The 23629-nt window shown below is 38.9% G+C and overlaps 1 protein-coding gene across 1 annotated transcript; it reads left to right on the forward strand.

Moving 5' to 3' along the window:
- The first annotated feature begins 6956 nt into the window (after positions 1-6956).
- Positions 6957-22783, forward strand: LOC139321393 (protein argonaute-4). Its single transcript, XM_070950077.1, has 17 exons — positions 6957-7040; positions 7266-7386; positions 8232-8413; positions 9347-9483; positions 9574-9708; positions 10524-10611; positions 12156-12303; positions 12384-12503; positions 12889-13017; positions 13237-13370; positions 14219-14403; positions 14641-14800; positions 15582-15897; positions 17095-17229; positions 20072-20173; positions 20554-20753; positions 22195-22783. Exons 2-17 carry the CDS (start codon positions 7282-7284, stop codon positions 22301-22303), a joined length of 2385 nt encoding a protein of 794 aa, XP_070806178.1. The 5' UTR covers positions 6957-7040; positions 7266-7281; the 3' UTR covers positions 22304-22783.
- The last annotated feature ends 846 nt before the right edge of the window (positions 22784-23629 follow it).

Below are 23629 nucleotides of genomic sequence, written 5' to 3' on the forward strand. Positions count from 1 at the left end.
TTTTTTTAAAAATACTTTTTTTTTTTTTTAAGACCGCAACAACTATCATTTGTGGTTACCAAGCTGAAGACAGACCCTATAATTTCAGTGTATGCGGAGCGGGCCATGGGGTCATTCTGAGGACTCTGCACCACGATGTGAATGCAGTGGACAAAGGAAACATTTTTTTTTATTATTATTTGTATCTATTTTGTCAAGCATTTATAAGATGACAGATATGAGTATAAACATGATTAAGAATATATGAAATCGAGACAAATAAATGGGGACATTAGGACAGGGATGCTGGTGTGCTTATGCACGCCCCTTACAGACCAGTGGTGGGTTGTTGTTGTTTTTTTTAATATGATTTATATGCCGCCCTTCTCCGGAGACTCAGGGCGACTTACAATGCGTTAAGCAATAGCTTTCATACTTTTATATATTTATACAAAGTCAGCTTATTGCCCCCACAAACTGGGCCCTCATTTCACCTACCTTAGAAAGGATGGAAGGCTGAGTCAACCTTGAGACTTGGAGAGATTCGAACCAGCAGTAATTGCAGGCAACTGTGTTAATAACAGGGTGCTTAGACCACTGTACTATCAAGGCTCCTGTACTATCAAGGGTTGCCTCCGGTTCAGACCGGTTCTATAGAACCGGTAGTAAAAGTGGAGGGAGGCTCCACCCACCGACCCCGATGTTATCAGAACGCTTCTGCGCATGCGTAGAAGAGCATGCACGCGAGCGGCGCACAGCCCCATTGCAAACTGGTAGTAAAGGTAAATAGAACCCGTTACAGACCTCTTAGGAATGGGGTGAGGTCAACAGTAGCTAGTCTTAGGTTAAAGTTTTGGGGGTTTGGGGATGAAACCACAAAGTCAGGTAGTGCGTTCCAGGCATTGACCCCTCTGTTGCTGAAGTCGTATTTTCTGCAATCGAGTTTGGAGTGGTTCGCTTTAAGTTTGTATCTATTGTGTGCTCGTGTATTGTTGTGGTTGAAGCTGAAGTAGTCATTGACAGGTAGAACATGGTAGCAGATGATTTTATGAGCTACACTTAGGTCATACCGAAGGCGGCGTAGTTCTACATTTTCTAAACCCAGAATTTCAAGCCTGGTGGCATAAGGTATTTTGTTGCGAGCAGAGGAGTGGAGGAAATATTTCTGGACACGATCAATTGTATTAATGTCCGATATGCAGTGCAGGTTCCAGACAGATGAGCTGTATTTGAGAATTGGTCTAGCATATGTTTTGTATGCTCTGGTTAGTAGTGTAATAATCCCGGAGTAATATTACGTTTAGTAATATTATTTAATTTTATACTTAATTAATATTAGTAGTGTAATATTACATTTGTTCACCTATTCCTTTACTTCATGGCTTGATTGAAACCTGGTTTTAACAAAACACAGTTACCAGAGTTTGCATTGTGTGCTAAGCTGTAGGCCCTGGTTTATGGACCTCCTTGCTAAGTCCAAGACAGACAAACCACATAATAGCCTAAATGAAGTGTGAACTCAAATCTCTGGCTGGATTATTTGGGGGGGGGGGGAAGTAGCACAGTGGTATGACCAAACTTTTTAAGAGCAAGTTGCCTTGTGCTTTAGTTATTTTCTAATCTGCTTTTTGTTACCTTTTAGAATTTTTAATGGAACGCCAAGAAAAATATATTTTGAGAATATAGAGATTCAGTTTGTTTTGTTCAGTTATTTATTTATGCTTTAACTTTTGGCCTAATTTTCCAAGAGATAATATTTCAAGTGATATTGAAGGGGATATATCTTTGGTTATGCCTGTATTGAAATACTTGTTAAATAATCTACTAAAAAGTATAAAAGCTCTCCACAAATTCCAGAAACTTCTGATTCCTGGTTCCAATAAGAAATTGCAGAAGTTTATGATAAGAGTGCAGTAGTTTTTAGTAGTTTAGTAGTTTAACAACTTGTTATTGTGACTCTAAGGTTAGGTACAATAAGTGCAAATATATGTGTGTATCAGTTACATTGGTGATGATACTTTTTGACTGTGTGTACAACATGCTAATCATTAAATATAATTAACAAATCACACTGGCTTGTGGCCACTTAGTTTTGGCTTAACCATTGTTATTTTTTAGCATGTCATAAGCAGAGTCTGGTTTCAATGATTCAAATGTCTAGGGAGATACTTAAATAGGGCTCTGGTAGTTAACTTTAGCAAAGTGCCTGAGATTCTTCAACTGAATGATGGAGCAGTAAGTTTTAGCATGATGTAGGAATTCCATCTGACAATTAAATATTAATGTGGACACTAAATTTAAAATCTTTAAGATAAGAGTTGGAAGATTTGTATTTATGAAGGCATTGCAGAGGTGAATTCTCAGCAATATGTTCACGTTAGGATTGTTATTGAGCTTTTCATCTTTGATTTTAACAATTTTCCTCACAATTTTTTTAGCTTTTTTCCCGTGTTCTGGTTTAGTTATAGGCAGCTGTATCAAAAGCTGGCCATTATAGAATGGACAGTGTGAAACAGGAGTTTGAGCTTCTGTGGTAACTGGAGAATATTTGGAGATAGGTCTATTTTAGCTGATTCTTTTTCTTCTTTTCCTTCCCACCCCATCTCCCTTGAAGCTCCCATATTATTATTCTATTTGCTAATGTGTTTGAGATCTAAATCTTGAGCAAAGACTAGAGGGTGTGGCTCTGGCAGTGAAAGGGTAGGGAGTGGTGGTCTATGTGGGTTTTACATTTGGGAGGAGTACCAAGATACTTTGAGGAAGAAAGACAGCAGCTACAAGCCCTTCTGGTCTTGTGCCAGGCTATGTAGCCCAATTAGGGCTCTACAGCTCTTTCAACTATTCCTTTTAAATGCCAGTAGATTCAAAAATAAAACAAATTATTCCTGGTTTGAACTTTTTAAAAAAGTGATAGATGAAGTGAAAACATGTTTGATATGTTCGGAATATACACAGCCATTTGTGAGTTGTTTCACATCACTACAGTTATATCATAGATGACAGTGGTATTTGGCCAGTCCCCCCCAAAAAAACATAAGCAGAATCAAACATTGGTATTTGATTGTGGGGTTCACCAAGAAAACTGGAGGTTGTAGAGTGGGAAATTCTTAAAAAAAAACAACTCCCAAGATGACAGTGAAAAACAGCCTTCTTATTAAATCACGAAGCATCCATGCAGACCCTAGCTTGATTTGAAGATGACTTTACTTGCAGGAATAGCAATATAAGCTTAATTGTTGACTTGTGTAGCAATACACTTGCCTTTATCTTTTTCCAAGAAATAGTTTTCCTTAAGTACTATATTTATATTTTAAATTGAAATTATTCCCAGTGCTAATAGTCTCCCTAGGTAGTGTTGGAAATAGTTTTGATCGTGATATTTCTGGAAAATTTCAGTTTCTATGTCAAAGCTGCTCAATAGACATGGCAATTAACTCTTGCAATGTATAGCAAGAGTCTATACTCCCAGCATGGTCTCCAAAGCATTAAAGTCATGCTAAAGCAAGCAGGCTTTTATATCAGACAGCAGTAATACAGACAGAGGATCACTTTAATGACAGTGGCAAAGGCATTGTTTTGTACTGCATGGGAAGGAGTAATGGTAAATGGCTCCTCCATTTTACCAAGAAAACAGAATATTTTGAATTGATTTAGCTGTAAATATTATTTTCATAGTTTTGGACACACAAATATTGCAGTGCATCAGCTGCAGCCCCAGATGATGCACTGCAATCTTTGTGTGTCCAGAACTATTAAAATATTAAAACTATTGTCCAAAACTATTAAAATAAATATATTTATTGCAAATATATTGAATACGTTTGAGTTTGAAGAGTATCTGATAAGGTTTGTTTGACAGATTTGGAACTCGCTGTGCAGCGAGAAAAATGACTACATATGGGAGGCATATTTTTTATAAGGAAACAAAGGCGACAATCACTTGTTCAATGACTGTTACGATAGTGTTGACCTAAACAAAATGATACTTATGACGGGTTCCTGGCCATCAGTGCATCTCCATGGTCATGTGATCACAAGCAGGCATTCAGTGACTGGCTCATAATCATGACGTTGGAATGCCCTGCGATCCCATGATCACAATTTGCAACTGTCACTTGCAGCTTCCACAATCAAAGTCAATAGGGACACCAGCGGGAGATCACAGAAATCATATATTGCAATGTTCACTTAATGACAGCAACTGGAAGTGCTGTCGCTAAGCAATCTGTTCACATGATGTCATGTTTTATGACCGGGTCACTTAGTGATGGACATTCCAGTCCTAATTGTCATCATTGACTAAGGACTTACCTGTATTCCAATACATATTTAACAAAATTTGTTCCAGGAATGGCAACTCTATTGTGATAACTGTTACAGGATATGGATGCCAGTATGTTAAGATACATATTAAAAATTGAAAGAGTTACTGATAAGTTTACCTGTATGAGAATATGATTTGACTGAACCTGTAACACTGAACAGATACTAGTGCATCTGGTTTAGGTGTGGCATTGCTACAAGAAAGATTTTGTGTGACACGTGCATTTAAAACCAGGACTAAAACTTGGTAAAATTAGCAATTGCTGGTTACTAACTTTCCAAAAATACCAGTTAGGAGTAGTTTAAAGCAACAGTTTTGAACCTTTCCAGCTTTGCGGATTGGCATGGGGGAGAGAGTGCCTGCAGCTCCATTTGCACAAGGGGTGGGTACATGTGCCCGCAGCTTGCACAAATGGAACTGTGCCCACCTGCTGCTGCACGTGTTCGCTTGCCCAACGACTCTGTAGTCTGGTTCTGAATGGGCTGCAGCTCGGGGGTTGGAGCCCCCTGGTTTAAAGAACTGGGAAGGAACTGGTGATTGTGGATGCCTTTCTAAGAGCTTTTTAAGATAGTAATGAATATGTGGGTTACTACATTCTAATGTTGCAACAGGTGTGTAGATATAGGTGCCTAAATCTGGGAATAAAATTGAAAGAATTTTAAAATGCTACACTAACTAGTCAATTATTAAAATTATTTTGGGGGGGGCTTAGCAAGGAAAGTTTAAAATGTATTGGAATTATAAGGAGGAGTTGACTGTTACTTTTCAAGAATGAGAATAATTGTACATGAAAGACTAAGAGGTGGGATCTTAGGGAAAAAATGTGTAAGATGCATATGTAAGAAGCTGAATTAATAGTGTTTGAATTGCCTATGAGATTGTGGCAGGAATTGTGTGTGATATGTTTTAATATGAGCCTTGGTGGTGCAGCAGACTAAAGTGCTGTTAAGTAGCACTTAGCTGCCAACTGCCTGCAATTACTGAGAGTTCAAATCTCACCAGGCTGAAGGTTGACTCAGCCTTCCATCCTTCTGAGGTAGGTAAAATGAGGACCCGGATTGTGGGGGCAATAAACTGACTTTGTATTAAAAAAAAAAAAAAAAAGAACACCGCTTAGGAGGGACCGAAAGCCCTACTAAGCAGGTATCTACAAAAAGTATTAAGGCTATTGCTTAACGCATTGTAAGCCGCCCTGAGTCTCCAGAGAGGGGCGGCATATAAATCGAACCAATAAATAAATAAATAAATAAATTTCAGAGAAAAAATAAAAATTAATTTGGGAATTTTATTTGATATTTTTGTAGTGGGTCTCCTTTCTTTGGGGCAGGTTCTAGTCAACATTGTGTGGGGCAGAGGTTGAACCCCAGACTCCTTTAGTATAGGGGGCCTCATGGCTCAGATCTCCCATCCCTTCTTTCAATATGTACAATATGTACATGAAACATTAAGTGATATAACTACTGGATAGTATCATCAGTATATTAATACCCAGTTATACATAACTACTCCAGGTGAGACAAGTAATGCTGTTGAGATATCGATCCAATGCCCTAAATTTCCTGAAAGCTGTAAAGAGCTTGCTCTTCCCTCAACCTCTGGTAGAGGGTGAAGTTGTAGTTGAAAGACAGTGCTGTTGGCTGCATCAAAGCAGTTTGGTTGTGGTGCCTGGTTTCTTTGTTTTTATTTTGTTTTATTTTGGCTTTATATAATCGTTGTGAACTGCTTTTGGTTCTAAGATCAATGGATGTACAAATGTTTTAAATAAATAACTTTTGCATTGTGAGTCTCTTCAACACATGGAATTCTTGAAGAGGTCATAACAGACACTAGATCACAATTTAATTTAATGGAATTCAGAGTGTTTGCCAAAGATTGCGATTTTGCACATTTCTATTTCCAGTCTCTATTATGCCCAGTCAAATAGGATAGTAGAAAGGACTATAGAGATTGTGAAGAGAATGTTACAAAATCAAAGCTGGAAGGTTTTGAGTTTTATTCAGATGTGTTGGCTTAAAAAGAAAACCATCAAACTCTTAGATCTGTGCAGAGATTGAAGGTACAGTTTATTAAAGAAGGTGAAGGGACTTGAGGAAACATTGAAGACCTTATGCTATCTCAGCTCAAATGCAGAAGGAAAAAGAAAGAACTGAAGATACCATTTCAGAAAAGGACAACAGTAGAGTTTCGTGTATATATGTATGTATGTGTATAACCAACCTGGTATGGGAATTTTTTTATCTTAGGCGAAAAAAAGATGGGAGATGCTAGGAATAAGTTATCTCTATTATTTGTGAGTAGAATATAATGAGTGAACAAAAGGAGCTAGCTGTGGGTATATCAATGGCTCTCTTTTCTTGTAACTTGTAAACTGTCAGTCAACTTTATCCATGTATTAGATCTGTCTGTCTTAATAGTTTGTATGCAATCTACTTCAAAATGGGATGTGAGCATGTAAATGCAAGCTACTTCGAAATGGGATATGACCTACAACTGATTTAAAATTGTTCAAATGTTTGGAACCCTACAATTTTAGAATAGGCTTACCTATCAAACATGCTTCCATTTTTCCAGGGCCACCAGCCACTCTTTTCCAGCCACCGCGTCGGCCTGGCTTGGGAACAGTTGGAAAACCAATTCGTCTGTTAGCCAATCATTTCCAAGTACAGATTCCTAAAATTGATGTTTATCATTATGATGTGGATATCAAACCAGAAAAACGTCCCCGAAGAGTGAACAGGTAATAGTTTTCAAGCCTAATTTTAATGGTTCTCTGACTGCTGACAATTGGCAGTTTTAAATAAAATAATACAGTGGGCATACATGGAACATTCCTCAGTAATGACAATCTCATAAGGCAGAGACCATTTGTATTTGAACTAATTCATATTTTGAAAACCAAATCAAGAACATTATGCTCTTGTACCATTAAGGTGTTCTCATTTCAATTTATACCACTTTCCAGGGAGGTGGTAGATACTATGGTGAGACACTTCAAGATGCAAATATTTGGGGATCGACAGCCTGGCTATGACGGCAAAAGAAATATGTATACTGCACATCCTCTGCCTATTGGAAGGGACAGGGTAAGTTTAACTTAGTGATTCAATGCCATCTTTCATAAGAATGTCCTACTGAGCCTCCTCGTTTGCCCTATTCAAATAATGAAGTTATCAAAATAGAAGTTTTAGATTTGAAAGTGGCATTGCTAAGGTGCAACTCGCAGCTTTTTCAAAAAGCATGTCCAATGCTAAGAGAAACTGAGAATTGAATATTTGTGACACTTGGAGGGTCAGTGATACCCTGACTTTGTTTTAAAGCAATGCCATATAAAGAATAGCAATGTTGGGAAATGCTCAGTTAGGCAGGGAGGAGGGCTTAAGCAAGGAATTAGCCTTGAATCATTGGACAGCTGCAAGAGATCCAGGACTGATACCCTTCCTCCCTCAAGCTCTATAGAACCTTATCTATTTGTTCCCAAGGGGAGAGCAAGCAATCTGGGGAGATGCCTGTGTTATATAGGCAGAATATAATAAAACAGCTAGCTTGAAATATGCACGTGGGATTGCTTGCACCTGACAAGCAATGATAAAACTGCATCCTTGGCGTTGCTTTGAACCTATTAAATAGCATTCAATATTTTGTTGTTTTTTCATGCCCAAATTGCAGTGTCCTGCATTAGATGACGCATATGGACATGTTTTAAAGTGCATGAGAACTATCCTTGAACTATAGCTTATTTTTATTCTAGGGAAGAATGATCTGGGACTTCGATGGGTATTTGCTGTACCTAAATAATAATGAGATTAAACTGAATTCAGTCAAGGATCAGTGGAAAACCAGTTGAGCTCATGAAGAGTTTCAATTTCAACAGATGTTCTGTACAGTTAAGAAAGATCTGCACAGTTAATCCCCACTGTTGTGTCTTCAGGTGGATATGGAGGTCACACTCCCCGGTGAAGGGAAGGACCAGACCTTTAAAGTGTCAGTTCAGTGGGTGTCTGTAGTCAGCCTTCAGCTGCTCCTGGAAGCTTTGGCAGGCCATCTGAACGAAGTCCCAGAAGACTCTGTGCAGGCACTAGATGTCATCACACGCCATCTTCCCTCTATGAGGTGAGTATTTTTTTAATCATTCTCTCTTGGACTGTAGTTTTCTCAGCAGATGCTGGTGGAATCTTTTATGCATGTTGAGGGCCATTGTAATGCTTGCGGATATTCCTCCTTTCAGAACTGAAATGTAATCGCAAGGAATATGTAATATTTCTAAGGGATCTATTCATTTTCTGCTCTCACTAAATGTTTTTGCTTTTTTCACCTATCTCTGACTTGGTGGAATAGGAAAGGAATAGGAAAGGTATGGAACAGCAGTCACTTTTTAAAATAACATTTGAATAAAGAGTCAAATTAACTTTCTAAATACAGTTTTAAAAAATGTAACTGTCTCTTTTCAATTACAGTTTAGAATATTCTAACTCTTGCAGCAAAACAGTTTCTATTTTACAAACTACCTTTTTTGTTTTGTGCCTTCAAATCAGTGTTGACTCCTGGTGACCGTGTGGACTAGTCCCTTCAGTTTTCTTGGCAAGATTTCGGAAATGATTTGCCACTGCTTTCTTCCTAGCATTGAGAACGATTGGCTACTGATACTTGCCTTCCATGGCAATTAATAAGTGTTCCAAAATTTGTTGAAGGATTTCCTTAGTCTCCTTGGTCTTCCTTAGTGACTTTTGTTTAGATCCATTATTTTACTCACACCAGAAATCCTCTGTTTCTGAAGTTTTAAACTGAAAGGTGGTATGCTATGTTAAAATTTTCTGAGTGACAGTTCTAATATTCACTCAATACACATGTGCTTTAACTTAAACTGATGATGATGATGATCTTGCCAAAAGTGCTGTGACGGAATATCCTGATCCAGAACAAATTGTCCTAACAATAATCCACTTGTCTGATCTTTAATACTTGTAATATTTTGTACACAATACCTCAAATATTCCTTATTTGTAACTCCTTGACAAATCTGAATAGATTCTCCCATTCCACCAGGTACACTCCAGTGGGGCGATCCTTCTTCTCTCCTCCTGAAGGATACTATCACCCGCTGGGAGGAGGTCGGGAGGTCTGGTTTGGCTTCCATCAGTCTGTCAGGCCTGCCATGTGGAACATGATGCTCAATATAGATGGTATGGAAGAAACCTGTTCGCTTAAATTATCCTAAATCACTCCTGACACTCTTTTCTCAGTATCCCGCCTCCTCTGTTTGTTTTTTTTAGTATCTGCAACTGCTTTCTATCGGGCTCAACCTATTATTGAATTCATGTGCGAAGTCCTGGATATTCAGAACATCAATGAACAAACAAAACCCCTTACAGATTCCCAGCGTGTTAAATTTACCAAAGAAATCAGAGGTACTACTTTAAAATAATAAGTATAAGTATAATAATAATAATAATAAGTATGTCAAATTGTGGTAAACAAAAAATTTGATTTCTGAAAATTTATGCAGTATATTTCCACCCTTAGAAAATTATAAGTTGGGCTGGTTTTGATGGTGTGTAGAGAGAACATTTTTAGCAACTGCTAGAGTTTCTTCATCTCACGATATCACACATTTAAAAATAAAAAAGACAAGCGTGTGGTTATACAGATGGATGTTTTGTCATTGTGTGGATCTCTCTCCGATATCCCCGTTTGTCTTTTAGAAAAGCAATACTTTGGGGGTTTTTGCTGCGGAAAATATGAGGGATGGCAATTATGGCTCAAAGCCAGCTCTGTACCTTTTAATTTGTTGGTCTCTAATTTGTTTTTATCAGAAATATTCAACAAAAAAGTAAACATTCAGAATATTTTTTCTCCTTTATTAATGATCACAACCCACTTCTGCTCTGTATTTAATGGGCAAGTTGTTCTAACCTTACTATATTGTCAAAATCTGGATTAACTACTTCCCCCTCAAACTGGGAATTCTGACTACAGTATTATGACACATTTCTGTGAGCTTTAGGATGAATAGATTTTGGAAGAAATTATTTAACTTGGGTTGATTTTTATTGTATCCACTCTGAGAATTTTAATTGAACAATCCAGATACAGTGGATTTGCATCTGTATAGAAAATAAATGTAATCATGGAGAGCCCAGTAGTTTGTTTTGGTCTTTGATCCTTCTCAATATATCATATTGGCTTTTGGTATGTGTGTCTTTATGTTTCACTGGATTTGTAGGTTTAAAAGTGGAGGTTACTCACTGTGGTCAAATGAAAAGAAAATACAGAGTTTGCAATGTTACTAGACGACCTGCTAGCCATCAAACGTACGTATGCTTTTTTTTTTTTTTTTTTAAAAGAACAATCTTGAAAAACCTTTGTCCTGTTTCTGCTATGGAAAAGCATTTTATAAACTGAAGGCCACACATAACTAAATATTTCATAAACTACGTATTTCAGAATTCTATAAAAATAACAAACTCTCATGCCATTCGGAAGAGGACCCAAAAAATGTGACTTGTGCTTTGGCAATATGTCAGTGAAGATTCTCAGTCATCCAGATAAGAGTCCTGGCAACTGGACTTCTTTTTTGGCTTGAAACATTTCACTGCTTATCCAAGTAGACAGACTTGAAAAAAGGTACTTGGATAAGCATTTCAGGTCAAAGAGAAAAGAAGCCCAGTTGCCAGGACTCAATTTCCAGATGACTTGTGCTTTTTGGTTGTATCACTGTGATGGAAATTCAGTCCCAATTACCATAGTTAAATGAGGACTTCCTGTATTTACATAATTAATGTACAACTCGATATCTGGCAGCCATGCATGATTCGTCAAATGAGAGAAGCTATAGATAAGTCTCTTTTTTTTAATGTTTATTTTATTTTATTTTATTTTATTGAAAAGACAGTGCCATGTCAGGATAACAATGCAAATAAAGCAGAGCCAGAGAGAGATTAATGGTAAATCTTAACATACATGCTAATAACTATAATTGTACTATGTTAACAGTAATTATGGCAATGCAACAAAAAAAAAAAAAAGAAAGAAAAGAAAAGTTCAACAATTTCTACTTAAATTAGCTTATTAACAAATTTTTCCACATTATATCCATAGTTTTATACATCTTTGTTGTACTGACATTCATAAACTTCCCTCTCACTTCTACCTCTTGTCTCTTATCCATTCATAAAATTTATTCCATGTCCTGTAATATTTCGAGTCTTCTTTATCTTTAGCCTTTAAAGTTAATCTGTCCATTTCAGCACAATCCCAAATTTTCCTAATTATGTCACCATCTGATGGGGTGACATTCAGTCCCAATTACCATAGTTAAGTGAGGATTTCCTGTATTTACATAATTAATGTACAACGATGGAGAAAATTTGATATCTGGCAGCCATGCATGCTGTTTCAAATGAGAGAAGCTACAGATAAACCCCTTGATATAACCTGGCAGGCATGTAGCAGTGATATGGGATCAAGTAGTCCTTCATCTTACATGCATATCTATATTATAGCCTCTTTTAATGTTAACTTTTAGTTAGTTTGACCAACATTATGCTTTTTTTTTATAATGCTGTCCCTATTTATTGAAATTTTAAACCTGATTTTTAAAGTTAGGATGCTAAGATCCCTTCACTGGAGTTTGATATCATATATTTGGAGTACTACACTCCCAGTCATGCCACAATCCATCTTTGATTGCTTTCAGTTTTTATTAATTTCAGCAATATGACTGTTGGGAGAATAATTTTGTTGATGCTTTTGTTAAATAGTTGAGAATCCAATATAGTTGTTTATGTTCTGATACCATAGGCAAACCTCTTTCTTGTGAAATGAATATATATTTAATACATATTTCTGCTTACAGGTTCCCTCTGCAGTTGGAAAATGGGCAAGCTATGGAGTGTACAGTAGCTCAGTATTTTAAGCAGAAATACAGTCTGCAACTGAAATACCCACATCTTCCATGCCTCCAAGTAGGGCAAGAGCAGAAACATACATATTTACCCCTTGAGGTAAACACCTAGGCAGTTCTGTTCCTCAGTTCTGTTCCACTGCATCAGGCTTGTTCACCCTGTATCTTTTTTCATTCCAGGTGTGTAATATAGTTGCAGGACAGCGTTGTATTAAGAAGCTAACAGACAATCAGACATCAACTATGATCAAAGCAACAGCACGATCTGCACCTGACAGGCAGGAGGAAATTAGCAGACTAGTGAGTAACTGCTTGAATATATTAAATCCCCATTAAGATGAAGTAAAATGGTGGTTGGAAGACGCTTATCACTGTAGGATCTTTTCCCACATGAACTTTGCAAATCTTTTTCCTGGGACCCAATGCCATTTCTCGCCACTGGGTTGATGAGGTTATGGTACATCCAGAATGTGGTGTATCCAAGACATAGAAGATAGGATAATAAAGTCCTTCCCCCTCCACCTTTGCAACAGTCCACATAATTCACAGATAACTATAACGAAAGATAGCAGTGACTGAGGAACAAAGGCACACAGTGGACTGCCGGTTGAGCTACGTTTACTCAAATGAAATGTTCATAAGAGCTGTTGTGTCTATATTTAAGAAATGTTCTCTGAATCTCCAGGTCAAGAGTAACAGTATGGTTGGTGGACCTGATCCATATCTGAAGGAGTTTGGTATTGTTGTCCATAATGAAATGACAGAACTGACAGGCAGAGTATTACCTGCACCAATGCTGCAGTATGGAGGTAGGGTAAGTACTTCATAATTTTCACCCAATCTAGATTACACAACAGACCTCATATAGGGGGCTAATAGCATACTTTTAATCCAGTAGATTCTTTACTGGCAACTGATTAAAATTTGAGGCTGAAAATGTAGTTGATCGTGGAAATGCAATGGAAAGGAGTTTGCCCGTGCATTACTTTATACTCTTGTCAAAGAACAGCGGTTTGTGTTTGATTTTCTTTAGAACAAGACTGTTGCTACACCAAATCAGGGTGTCTGGGATATGAGGGGAAAACAGTTCTATGCTGGGATTGAAATTAAAGTGTGGGCTGTTGCCTGCTTTGCACCTCAGAAACAATGTCGGGAAGATTTGTTGAAGTAAGTAGTTTTCTTTTTTAGAAGAAGATTACGTTTACTTTTATAAACTGATGTTTGGAAAGTTTTGAATGGTGGATCTTCAATAGAGGTTAAATGTTGTTATCAACTAGATGATGGTACACAAAGCAATTACTTTTCTTCACCTTCTTTCCCCACTCTGATACCTTCAAGATCTGCTATCTTTTAAATTTATTTTTTATTATGTATATCCTGCCTTTATTATTTTTACAAATGACTCAAGGTGATGAACATATCCAACACACCTTCCTTGTATTTTCCCCACAACAACAACAACCTTTTGAGATAGGTTGGACTTTAAGAAGATCCAATATCTTTTTTATTATAAGCATAATTCTCAGCCAATATAATTGAAGCCTAATGCAATGGAAAGTAATTATGACATTTTAATTTGGGCTTATCAATAGAACTTAGAAATAATTAGAAATTTCAGAATGACAACTTAAAAAGTACACAAATACCTGTGATTGCTTTACCCTGTATTAACATTTGCAGCTCAGAGTAATTGGTTGTGCTCATTTTCTGATGTCCAGAGTTACACTGACAGTATTCAAGGAAGTTTAGTTTAACCCTGCAACTTTAAAATATGTGGTCTTTAGTTCCCAGAATTCCACAGTTGTTCTGGCTGAGAAATTCTGGGAGTTGAAGTCCACTAATCTTAAATTTGCCAAGATTAAAAAAATACTGATCTAATTTAATCATTGAGAGATCTGTTTTCTAAGAATCAATCCAATTCTTTTATCAAAACCATTTCAGGTAGAATAAAAGAGATAACCTGTACAAAGTTAGGCTAGTGCTAATGGTATCTATAATTTATTCTGTGTTTCTAGGAGTTTTACTGATCAGCTGCGCAAGATCTCTAAGGATGCAGGGATGCCAATCCAGGGCCAGCCATGCTTCTGTAAATACGCACAAGGGGCAGACAGTGTGGAGCCCATGTTCAAACATTTGAAATTGACTTATGTGGGGCTGCAGCTAATTGTAGTGATTCTTCCAGGAAAGACACCCGTCTACGGTAAGGAAGAGACCAGTTGACCAAATGCATAATATAATTATCATATTGAAAGAATGTGCAATTACAATTCGGTGCTTTTCTTTTGCAATAATCCTGTGCAAACTCTTTAAAATAAAAAAAACAAATCTTAGATTATCTAAATCATCAGTTTGAGTTACTGGGATGGGATGGGAGTAGGGGCTGGATAGAGCATTTAAAAAAACTTCCGGGTTCTAAAAAACAACTTTTTCTTTGCAGCTGAAGTTAAACGAGTCGGGGATACTCTCCTGGGCATGGCGACTCAGTGTGTTCAGGTGAAAAATGTGGTGAAAACATCTCCTCAAACTCTGTCCAATCTTTGTCTAAAGATCAATGCAAAACTTGGTGGAATAAACAATGTCCTTGTACCACATCAAAGGTCAGCTTAACCCTTGGTTATTCTTCATAGAGAGCATATGGCTGAGTTTTATTGAGAAGCAGAATGATGAAAACACTCAAAATGAAAATCCTTGCATTGAGAATTTTGTCATTTACCTAATTTAAATTGTTCCAAAGTTTTCCTTAGTTATAGAAATGAGAACTTATGATGCATTTAGACACTGTCTCTAAATAGTCTTTTATTTTTTCGTTCACATGTTCACTTCTACTGTGATATCTTATACTAGATAATTGTCCACATAAAAGCCTTTATAATAATCTCCACATTAGAAAGTGAGGCTATCTGGGAGTCCAGTGTAGGATTTCCATTTGTCCCTAGAGCCCTTGAGATTTTATCTTTCTTTTTTTAATTGTTGTTTTATACTAATAAATTCTTTAGATTTCTTGTTGACTGGGCTGACCTGAATTTTTTTATTCAAGAAAGGGACAAAAGTTCATTGAATTCTCCTTTTTACCCCAAAGCAAAGCAGGAATTAATTGAGGATTAAGGTTAATTGTTTGATGCAACAGGGAGCCACATAATAACATCAAGATATATTTATTGTTTGTCCTCTAGCTGAGGTGGGATATGTTAGCCATAAGAGGTAGAATATTGAGTTGTGTAATGCAGAAATAAGCACTAAACTTCTCAGCAACTGAAGAATAGCTTGGAACAAATAAAATTGATAATTAGAACTGTATAGAACATTTTTAAAAAAGTTTTTTGTTTTTTTTTGCTGGTTCCTAGTTAAAGTGCCTTTTTCCCTCCCCAAATTCCCCAGGCCCTCAGTATTCCAGCAACCTGTTATTTTTCTGGGAGCAGATGTCACTCACCCACCTGCTGGAGATGGGAAGAAACCTTCCATTGCTGCTGTAGTAGGAAGCATGGATGGCCACCCCAGCCGCTACTGCGCTACTGTGCGAGTGCAAACATCCCGTCAAGAGACGTCACAAGAACTGCTGTACAGCCAGGAAGTGATTCAGGACCTGACCAATATGGTGCGAGAACTGTTGATCCAGTTTTACAAATCCACTCGCTTCAAGCCCACGCGGATCATTTACTACAGGGGAGGAGTATCCGAAGGGCAAATGAAACAGGTATTGGTCTAGTAATTCATCCTCTGAATGAGGCCCCCTCAGAAAGGAGCCCTGGTGGCGCGGCAGACTAAAGCACTGTTAAGTAATACCAGCTGCCTGCAATTACTGTAAGTTTGAATCTCACCAGGCTCAAGGTTGACTCAGCCTTCCATCCTTTCTAAGGTAGGTAAAATGAGGACCCAGATTGTGGGGGCAATAAGCTGACTTTGTATAAAATATACAAAAGTATGAAGGCTATTGCTTAACGCATTGTAAGCCGCCCTGAGTCTCCAGAGAAGGGTGGCATATAAATCAAATTAAAAAAAAAAAAAAGTCCATTCCTTTGCCAGATAGCCTGAAAAGAGGTGTATGCCAAGAATGCACACAACACAAACATTTAATCATCCAGTTTGAAGCTATTCTTGAGATTCTGAGATATCTGCATACATCGCTTATTAGCTCCATTGCTGCACAGAAATCTGGCAATGGTTGCAAACACTGTAATTATCCTAATAATAAACAGTAAAATACAATGGTTGTCTTAGTGTTAATGATATCTAAAACCATTTAATTTTAGATGATCTGATAAACTGTGCTAATGAATGACTGCATTTTGGGTGCTCATATTAATGGCCTTTTGCAGAACTCTGATATATAATGTTTTTGCTGAAAGACAGCATTTGCTTCCAGTTTCTGGCAAAAAAAGTGAACAGTGGGTTTGCTTAGTGACTGTGGTGTTTTCTTAATAATCATGGTGTTCACTTAACAGCTGCCACAAAAAAGGTAAAATTAGGCACAGTTACCCAATAACTCGTAACGACCATCACAATTTATTGCCATAATTGTGGGCTCAGTTATGATAAGTCAAGGACTAACCTGTATGCTGGAAAAGTAGATAGTTTGTCTCTTCATCCAAACCAGATGTATGTTATATGTCAGTGATGCATCCTGATGCTAAATTAAATTAGTATCGAATCCCAAAGCTCTATGCATACAAGCCATTTTCTAAATGTACTCATCTATTTCCTTCCTGGCACATTTACAAAATCATATTTTACTTTGAAAGTTTTCATGAACTTACTCGATGTATTCAGCAACCAGAAATTGGCTTGGATCCATATCTGTTCTTACTTAATAGTACAACAGCTTCAGTGGGACTTCATGAATTGCCTTGCGCAGCCCAGATCAGCAATTGACTTCAACTTTTAACCCTTCTAGGTAGCTTGGCCTGAGCTTATTGCAATCCGGAAGGCCTGTATCAGTTTAGAAGAAGACTACAGGCCAGGGATCACTTACATTGTCGTGCAGAAAAGGCATCACACAAGACTCTTTTGTGCGGACAAAACTGAAAGGGTAGGTAATTGCTAGAGGTAAAGCCATCCTATTAAATTCTGCAGCTTCCAGGAGGCGCCAGGTGGCTTTTCTTGGAAAATTGCCTGGGTGGGGTAAGGATGGTGCAAATGAATTTTTATGAGGCTAGATACTGATGGGGGTTTTTTTGGTGGTGGTGGAATAAGTTTACACCTTTTGAATCAATAAAAAGTGTAATAATTCAAAGTTGATTCTAAATTGTCTGATGTAAAACCTCTGCAAGAAGCTAAAGCCTAGCTGAAAATTTTGAGGCATATTTGTAGGCATCCCTCAGCACTCTAATGATTCCTAAGAGAACGAAATGCGCGAGATCCAGGTAAATCAGATCCATTTCATTTCCTCCTGCTTATTATTGGAGAACTTTTAGCTCAATGTATTTCAACTCTGGCACTCCATTTCAAGTTGTTGGAACAGCTGTTCCAACCTTAATGAACCTCAGCTAATATTTCCAATTTAAATTCAGAAATGTTTTGTGCATTTCTGTTAAATCATACGGGCTTGAAGGAGGCAGTGGGGAGGCCTCTCCTCAAGAAGCCCCCCCTGGACCCGGCAGTATTGGCTAATTATCGTCCGGTCTCCAACCTTCGCTTTGTGGCGAAGGTTGTTGAGAGTGTGGTTGCGCGATAGCTTCCCCAGTACCTGGATGAAACGTCGTATCTGGATCCGTTCCAGTCGGGTTTCAGGCCTGGGTACAGCACGGAAACGGCATTGGTCGCATTGGTTGATGATCTCTGGAGGGCTCGGGACAGGGGGTGCTCCTCTGTCCTGGTCCTGTTAGATCTCTCAACGGCTTTTGATACCATCGACCATGGTATCATGCTGCACCGGTTGGAAGAGTTGGGGGTGGGAGGCACCATACTACGGTGGTTCTCCTCCTTTTTCTCCGACCGGTTGCAGTCTGTGTTGACAGGGGGGCAGAGGTCGACCCCGAGGCCCCTCATATGTGGGGTGCCGCAGGGATCGGTCCTCTCGCCCCTTTTGTTCAACATTTATGTAAAGCCGCTGGGCGAGATCATCCGTGGTTTCGGGGTGAAGTACCATCAGTACGCTGACGACACCCAGCTGTACATCTCCACCCCGGACCACCCCAACGATGCCCTTGAAGTGATGTCCCGGTGCCTGGAGGCCGTACGGATCTGGATGGGGAGAAACAGGCTCAAGCTCAACCCATCCAAGACTTGAGTGGCTGTGGTTTCCGATGTCCTGATATAGTCAGTTGGTGCCATCGCTGACTATTGGGGGCGAATCATTGGCCCCCACGGAAAGGGCTTGCAACTTGGGCGTCCTCCTGGATTCACGGCTGTCTTTAGAAGAGCACTTGAGGGCCGTGACCGGGAGGATTTTTCATCAGATTCGCCTGATCCGTCAGTTGCGTCCCTTTCTAGATTGGGACTCTCTACACACAGTCACTCATGCCCTCGTCACCTCTCAAATGGATTATTGTAACACTCTCTACATGGGGCTCCCCTTGAGGTGCACTCAGAGGCTCCAACTGGCGCAGAGTGCGGCCGCGCGGGTGGTTATGGGAGCGACGTGGAGTTCCCATGTAACACCTCCTGTGCAAGCTGCACTGGCTCCCGGTGGTCTTCCGAGTGCGCTTCAAGGTTCTGGTTATCATCTTTAAAGCGCTCCATGGCTTAGGACCTGGTTATCTACGGGACCGCCTGCTACCCCCATAGCCTCCCACCAGCCAGTACGCTCCCATAGTTCTCGCTCTCCTAGGGGGAGAGCCTTCTCTGTGGGGGCTCCTACGATCTGGAACGAGCTCCCCCGGAGATACGGAGGATCCCGGATCTGCACACCTTCCGTCGCGCGCTTAAGACTTTTTTATTTCATCAAGCTGGCCTGGCCTAAATCTTCTCCCCCTTTTAAATGTAAATTTTAATTTGTTTTTAAATTGTGGGATATTTTAAATTTGTTCAGCAAAATTATTTAATTTGTTTTTAACTTATTTTAAATTTTTGTATTTATGTGTTTTATCTTGTGGCTGTTCACTGCCCTGCCCTGAGTCCTTCGGGTGAAGGGTGGTATAGAAATTTAATAAAATAAATAAATAAATTCTCCTTGATGCCCATTTCTTTCACTACATTAAAATGGCTATCATAGGGCGATTGCCTTTGGATAATGTGAAAATATCCCCTGTTGGACGTTGCTTTATGTATATCTGAATCTGGCTGACTTCAGGCCCGGGTGGATAAAAATCAATGATTTTTTTAAAAAAATCAAAAAAATCAGATTTTTTTAAAATTTAAATCGGATTTTTTTGATTTAAATTGTTTTTTTTTTTTATTTTTATCGAATTTATTTTAATAAAAAACTTTTGGGGTAAAAATCTATCGTAAGGTAGTTTTCTATTTAAGATACATAAATAATGTAGTTTATTCAGCATGAAATGGAGCTTAGTTATGTAGCACGAGGCTGTATATTCTGCAACACTGGGACTATCGGTGAGTCAACAGTGGGTCAAAGGAGTAGCAGAGATGACAGTTGCTCTTTAAAAATTATGATTTAAATCGAGTTGATTTAAATCAAGCCTTTTTACTAGTGATTTAAATCATGATTTAAATTGTGATTTAAATCAACTCGATTTAAATCAAATCCACCCTGCTTCAGGCAAAGCTGAAGAGTTTTCATTGTTAGAGGAAACTGTCCAGTTGCTCATTGAATTATGATCCTTAATCTTTAATAGGAGGGTAGGGGTAAGGTTCAAGTGCGCTGCACAGATTGATGGATTTACTGTCAAATAAAATATGATGAATTTTGCTTGTTTTGTTGACATGGGTGCCGCACACTAAGCGTTAATGGCTGTGTTGTCTCCCAATAGGTGGGAAAAAGTGGAAATGTTCCGGCAGGCACTACTGTGGATAGCACTATCACCCACCCGTCTGAATTCGACTTTTACCTCTGTAGCCATGCAGGAATCCAGGTAATCCTAATATAGCCAGCCATTAACTCTGTAGCATTTTGTGGTTCGCACCTGGATGAAACTGGCCTCGCATAAATGAAAGGTTAACCTTGATATTGAAATGTGGCATAAGCAGCTGCAGTTTGGCCCTTTAAAGTCAGTGAAGCATTTTCTTCTGCATTAATGAACAGCCTTCGCCCCTAGGTTGAAGAAGCTGCTTCTTTCTTCTTCTTCTTCTCCTTCTCGCAAAGAAACTCTGTAAGAAAAAAGAGAGGGCTTTCCTGGAAAAGAAAAGAAGAAGAGTCAGCTTCTGTGTTCTGAGGTTACTTCCTGCCTCTTGCATGGTATGTCTGTCATTAGGGAATTTCGATGGTGGATTGACTAGATTTGTCCTATTTCAGGGAACCAGCCGTCCTTCTCACTATCAAGTCTTGTGGGATGACAACTGCTTCACCGCAGATGAATTGCAGCTACTGACATACCAGCTGTGTCACACTTACGTTCGATGCACCCGGTCTGTCTCAATCCCTGCGCCTGCATATTATGCCAGGCTAGTGGCATTTAGAGCAAGATACCACCTTGTAGACAAAGACCATGACAGGTGAGCAAACTTGGGGGAAGAACCTTCAAGGGTTTAGTGTAGTCAGAGTCTAGGGTTGCATTCTGCGTAAGTGGTATGTTATATACCAGTGATGACTAACCTTTTTGCCATCGCGTGCCAAAAATGGGGGGAGTGCGGGGGGTTGCATGTGCACGTGCCCACATCCATAATTCTATGCGCCCTGCCCCACTGTGCATGCATGCACAACCCCTACACGCGACCCCTGCTTTTGGCACGTGATGGCACGGTGGGCCTGTTTTTCACCCTCCCCAGGTTCCAGAGGCTTTCTAGGAGCCTTGGGAAGGCAAAAATGGCCTTCCCCATCCCTCTGGAGGCCCTCCAGAGGCCAGAAACCAACCCTATTTGCCAACTTCTGGTGGGCCCAGAAGGCCCGAAAAATCAGCTGACCGGCAGGTGCATGCGCGCCTGAGCTGACCTCACGTGCCCACCGATATGGCTCCGCGTGTCACATGTGCCATAGGTTCGCCATCATGGTTATATACAGATCTGCCCTCCCATTCTGGATCTGATCTGAATGCAAAGCTCCTTCCCTTTTAACAATTTAAATTTCACAGGGAAATTAAACATTTTTGGTGGCATTAGTTGCTGGTTGCTGCACAGGCAATATTTTATTGAACAAGTTGCAACATCCTGCCTTCTAATTATAGATTCCATTTAATTGGCTAGAAAAATTAGATAATGTATTTATCAATATAATCTACTCCAAAAAAAAATCTGCAGAGACTCTGAAATTGTATTAGCGGAGCCTGTTAGTTTTGCTAATCCATTATGCTAAGCTAATTCAAACTACTACTCTTCCCAATGTTTTGGATATTTCAGAAGAAATTACAGTTTAGAGATTAGATACCTGAATCACATGTAAGAGAGGCTCAGGGATCATTTTTAACCTTTCTTGTACAAGTAGTCCTTGACTTAGAACCATAATGGACCCTGCCTATTACGATTGTAAGTCATGACAATTGTAAAATGGGTCAGTCGTGATCTATTTACAACCGTTTTTGCGGCAGTCACTAAAGGCTTTTTTTTTTTTTCTGAAAACTGGAGGTAAATGCTTCTTTTTAGCAAAGAAAAGCTAGTAAAATATGACCGTGGGATGCTACAGCCATCCATCCATATATATATATATATCCTAGTTGCCAAGCACCCAAAATTCGGTCATGTGACTGGGGGGGGGGGGCGACCCTCGGAACTTTGAATCAGGATCATAAGTAGCCCCAAGATAGTTCTGTTTTAACTTCAAACAGTCATAAGTCAGGGACTACCAGTCTATTATTATAACATGAGTAGAAATCACCTCTGCCCAATACTTAGAAGTGGCTTTTCACGTTGAAACAGTGGCAACCTGCAAAGGGTGGGGATGTAGCTGAGGAGCGTAGCCTCAGTGGGATTATGTGTTAAATCCTTCTAACTTCTTTTTCAGTGCTGAAGGCAGCCACGTGTCAGGACAGAGCAATGGCCGGGACCCTCAAGCACTAGCCAAGGCAGTACAGATCCATCACGACACCCAGCACACCATGTATTTTGCCTGAGAGAGACTCTGCAGCCACATGGCAGGAGCGGCCTAGTTGGTCAGGCCACCAACCATTAATTGTCAGGGCTCGTTTTTTTTTTTTAATTCAGGCTGCCCTCCACCAGCAGCTTGGGACAGTTGCACTGAATTGATACCTGCCACCAACATCTCGTGCAGGCACAATTGAGCCATTTTTATTTTTTTTTTCTTTCCGTAAACAGAAATTTCATAAAACGGTCTTTGCATTGGACTGAATTTTTACCTCAAAACGCAAAAGGCTGATCCTCTTAAAAAAAATTTTTTTAAAGGACTTGGCACGAAAGGTTTTTATTGAAATATTTTGCTAACCAATTAATCAATTTACGTTACCTCTTCATCCCATGTTAAGCTTGTCAAGAAGATGAATTCCTGCTGGGCTTTTGACACACTGCTTAGTGATTCTCCAGATATGGCAAAACAGGATTCTGCTGTTTTTTTTCCTGGAGCCATATAGACTTGATCAATGAATTTTTGGTGTAAAAAACACCTTTCAACAAACATGGATTTTCAGAGGTATGGCTGTTCCTTTGGTTTTGTTTTTTAATTTTTTCGCTTTGTCAAATTTTGCTAGTTCCCTTTTTGTAAATCTCTCTGCAGTCCTGGGCTGCAAAGCCATTGCACTATAACTGCGAATTCAGCTTGGTGGTACTTCTGTGAATGCGTAATGTTAGCAGAGAAAAATCCCCTTTGGCAGTTCTAATACAATTATTATTATTATTATTACGGTTACAACTGCCACCTTTTGATTCAAAGTGCTGAACTGCTTCCCCTTCTAAAAATAGGTAACCAGGTTCTGAACAATTAGTTTTAGTATTTTTCAAACATCACAAAAAGTGCCCATTTTATGCTGCTATGTTTGACAAATTGAAGTCATTTTTAATACTCTTTTTCATAGAAGGTTTTAACTTTGGCAATAATTTTTTTTAAATAACCTGGCAGTAGCTTTTCTAGTCAGAATCCATTCTTGGGTAGATTGACTTATCTTTACTGAAGAGAAAATTAATTACTAAAAATGGATCAGAAGAGGCTCCCTTCATGCTTTTTACAAATGATTATTTTTAACTGTTTTATAGTCACCATTGGTCTGTCTACCCCTTTTTATAAGCTTGGAAAGTGGGTGTTGTGTATTGGAAAAAAGGCTTTGCCAATTTGTACAGTTGTGTATAGTGTGACAGTAGCAATCAAAGACTTTTACCAGCAATTTAAATCCTGTTTCCTTTGATGATTTAGGTTTCTTGCATGTACAGCGACACTCAGTAGCATGTGTGAAGTGTGAATTGTAATGTTGATCTTGAACTTTTTCTAT

The sequence above is a fragment of the Pituophis catenifer genome, unplaced genomic scaffold, assembly GCF_029215685.1.
Source record: "Pituophis catenifer annectens isolate HBS135680 unplaced genomic scaffold, rPitCat1.0.hap2 SCAF_9, whole genome shotgun sequence".
In the NCBI taxonomy this organism is placed as follows: Eukaryota; Metazoa; Chordata; class Lepidosauria; order Squamata; family Colubridae; genus Pituophis; species Pituophis catenifer.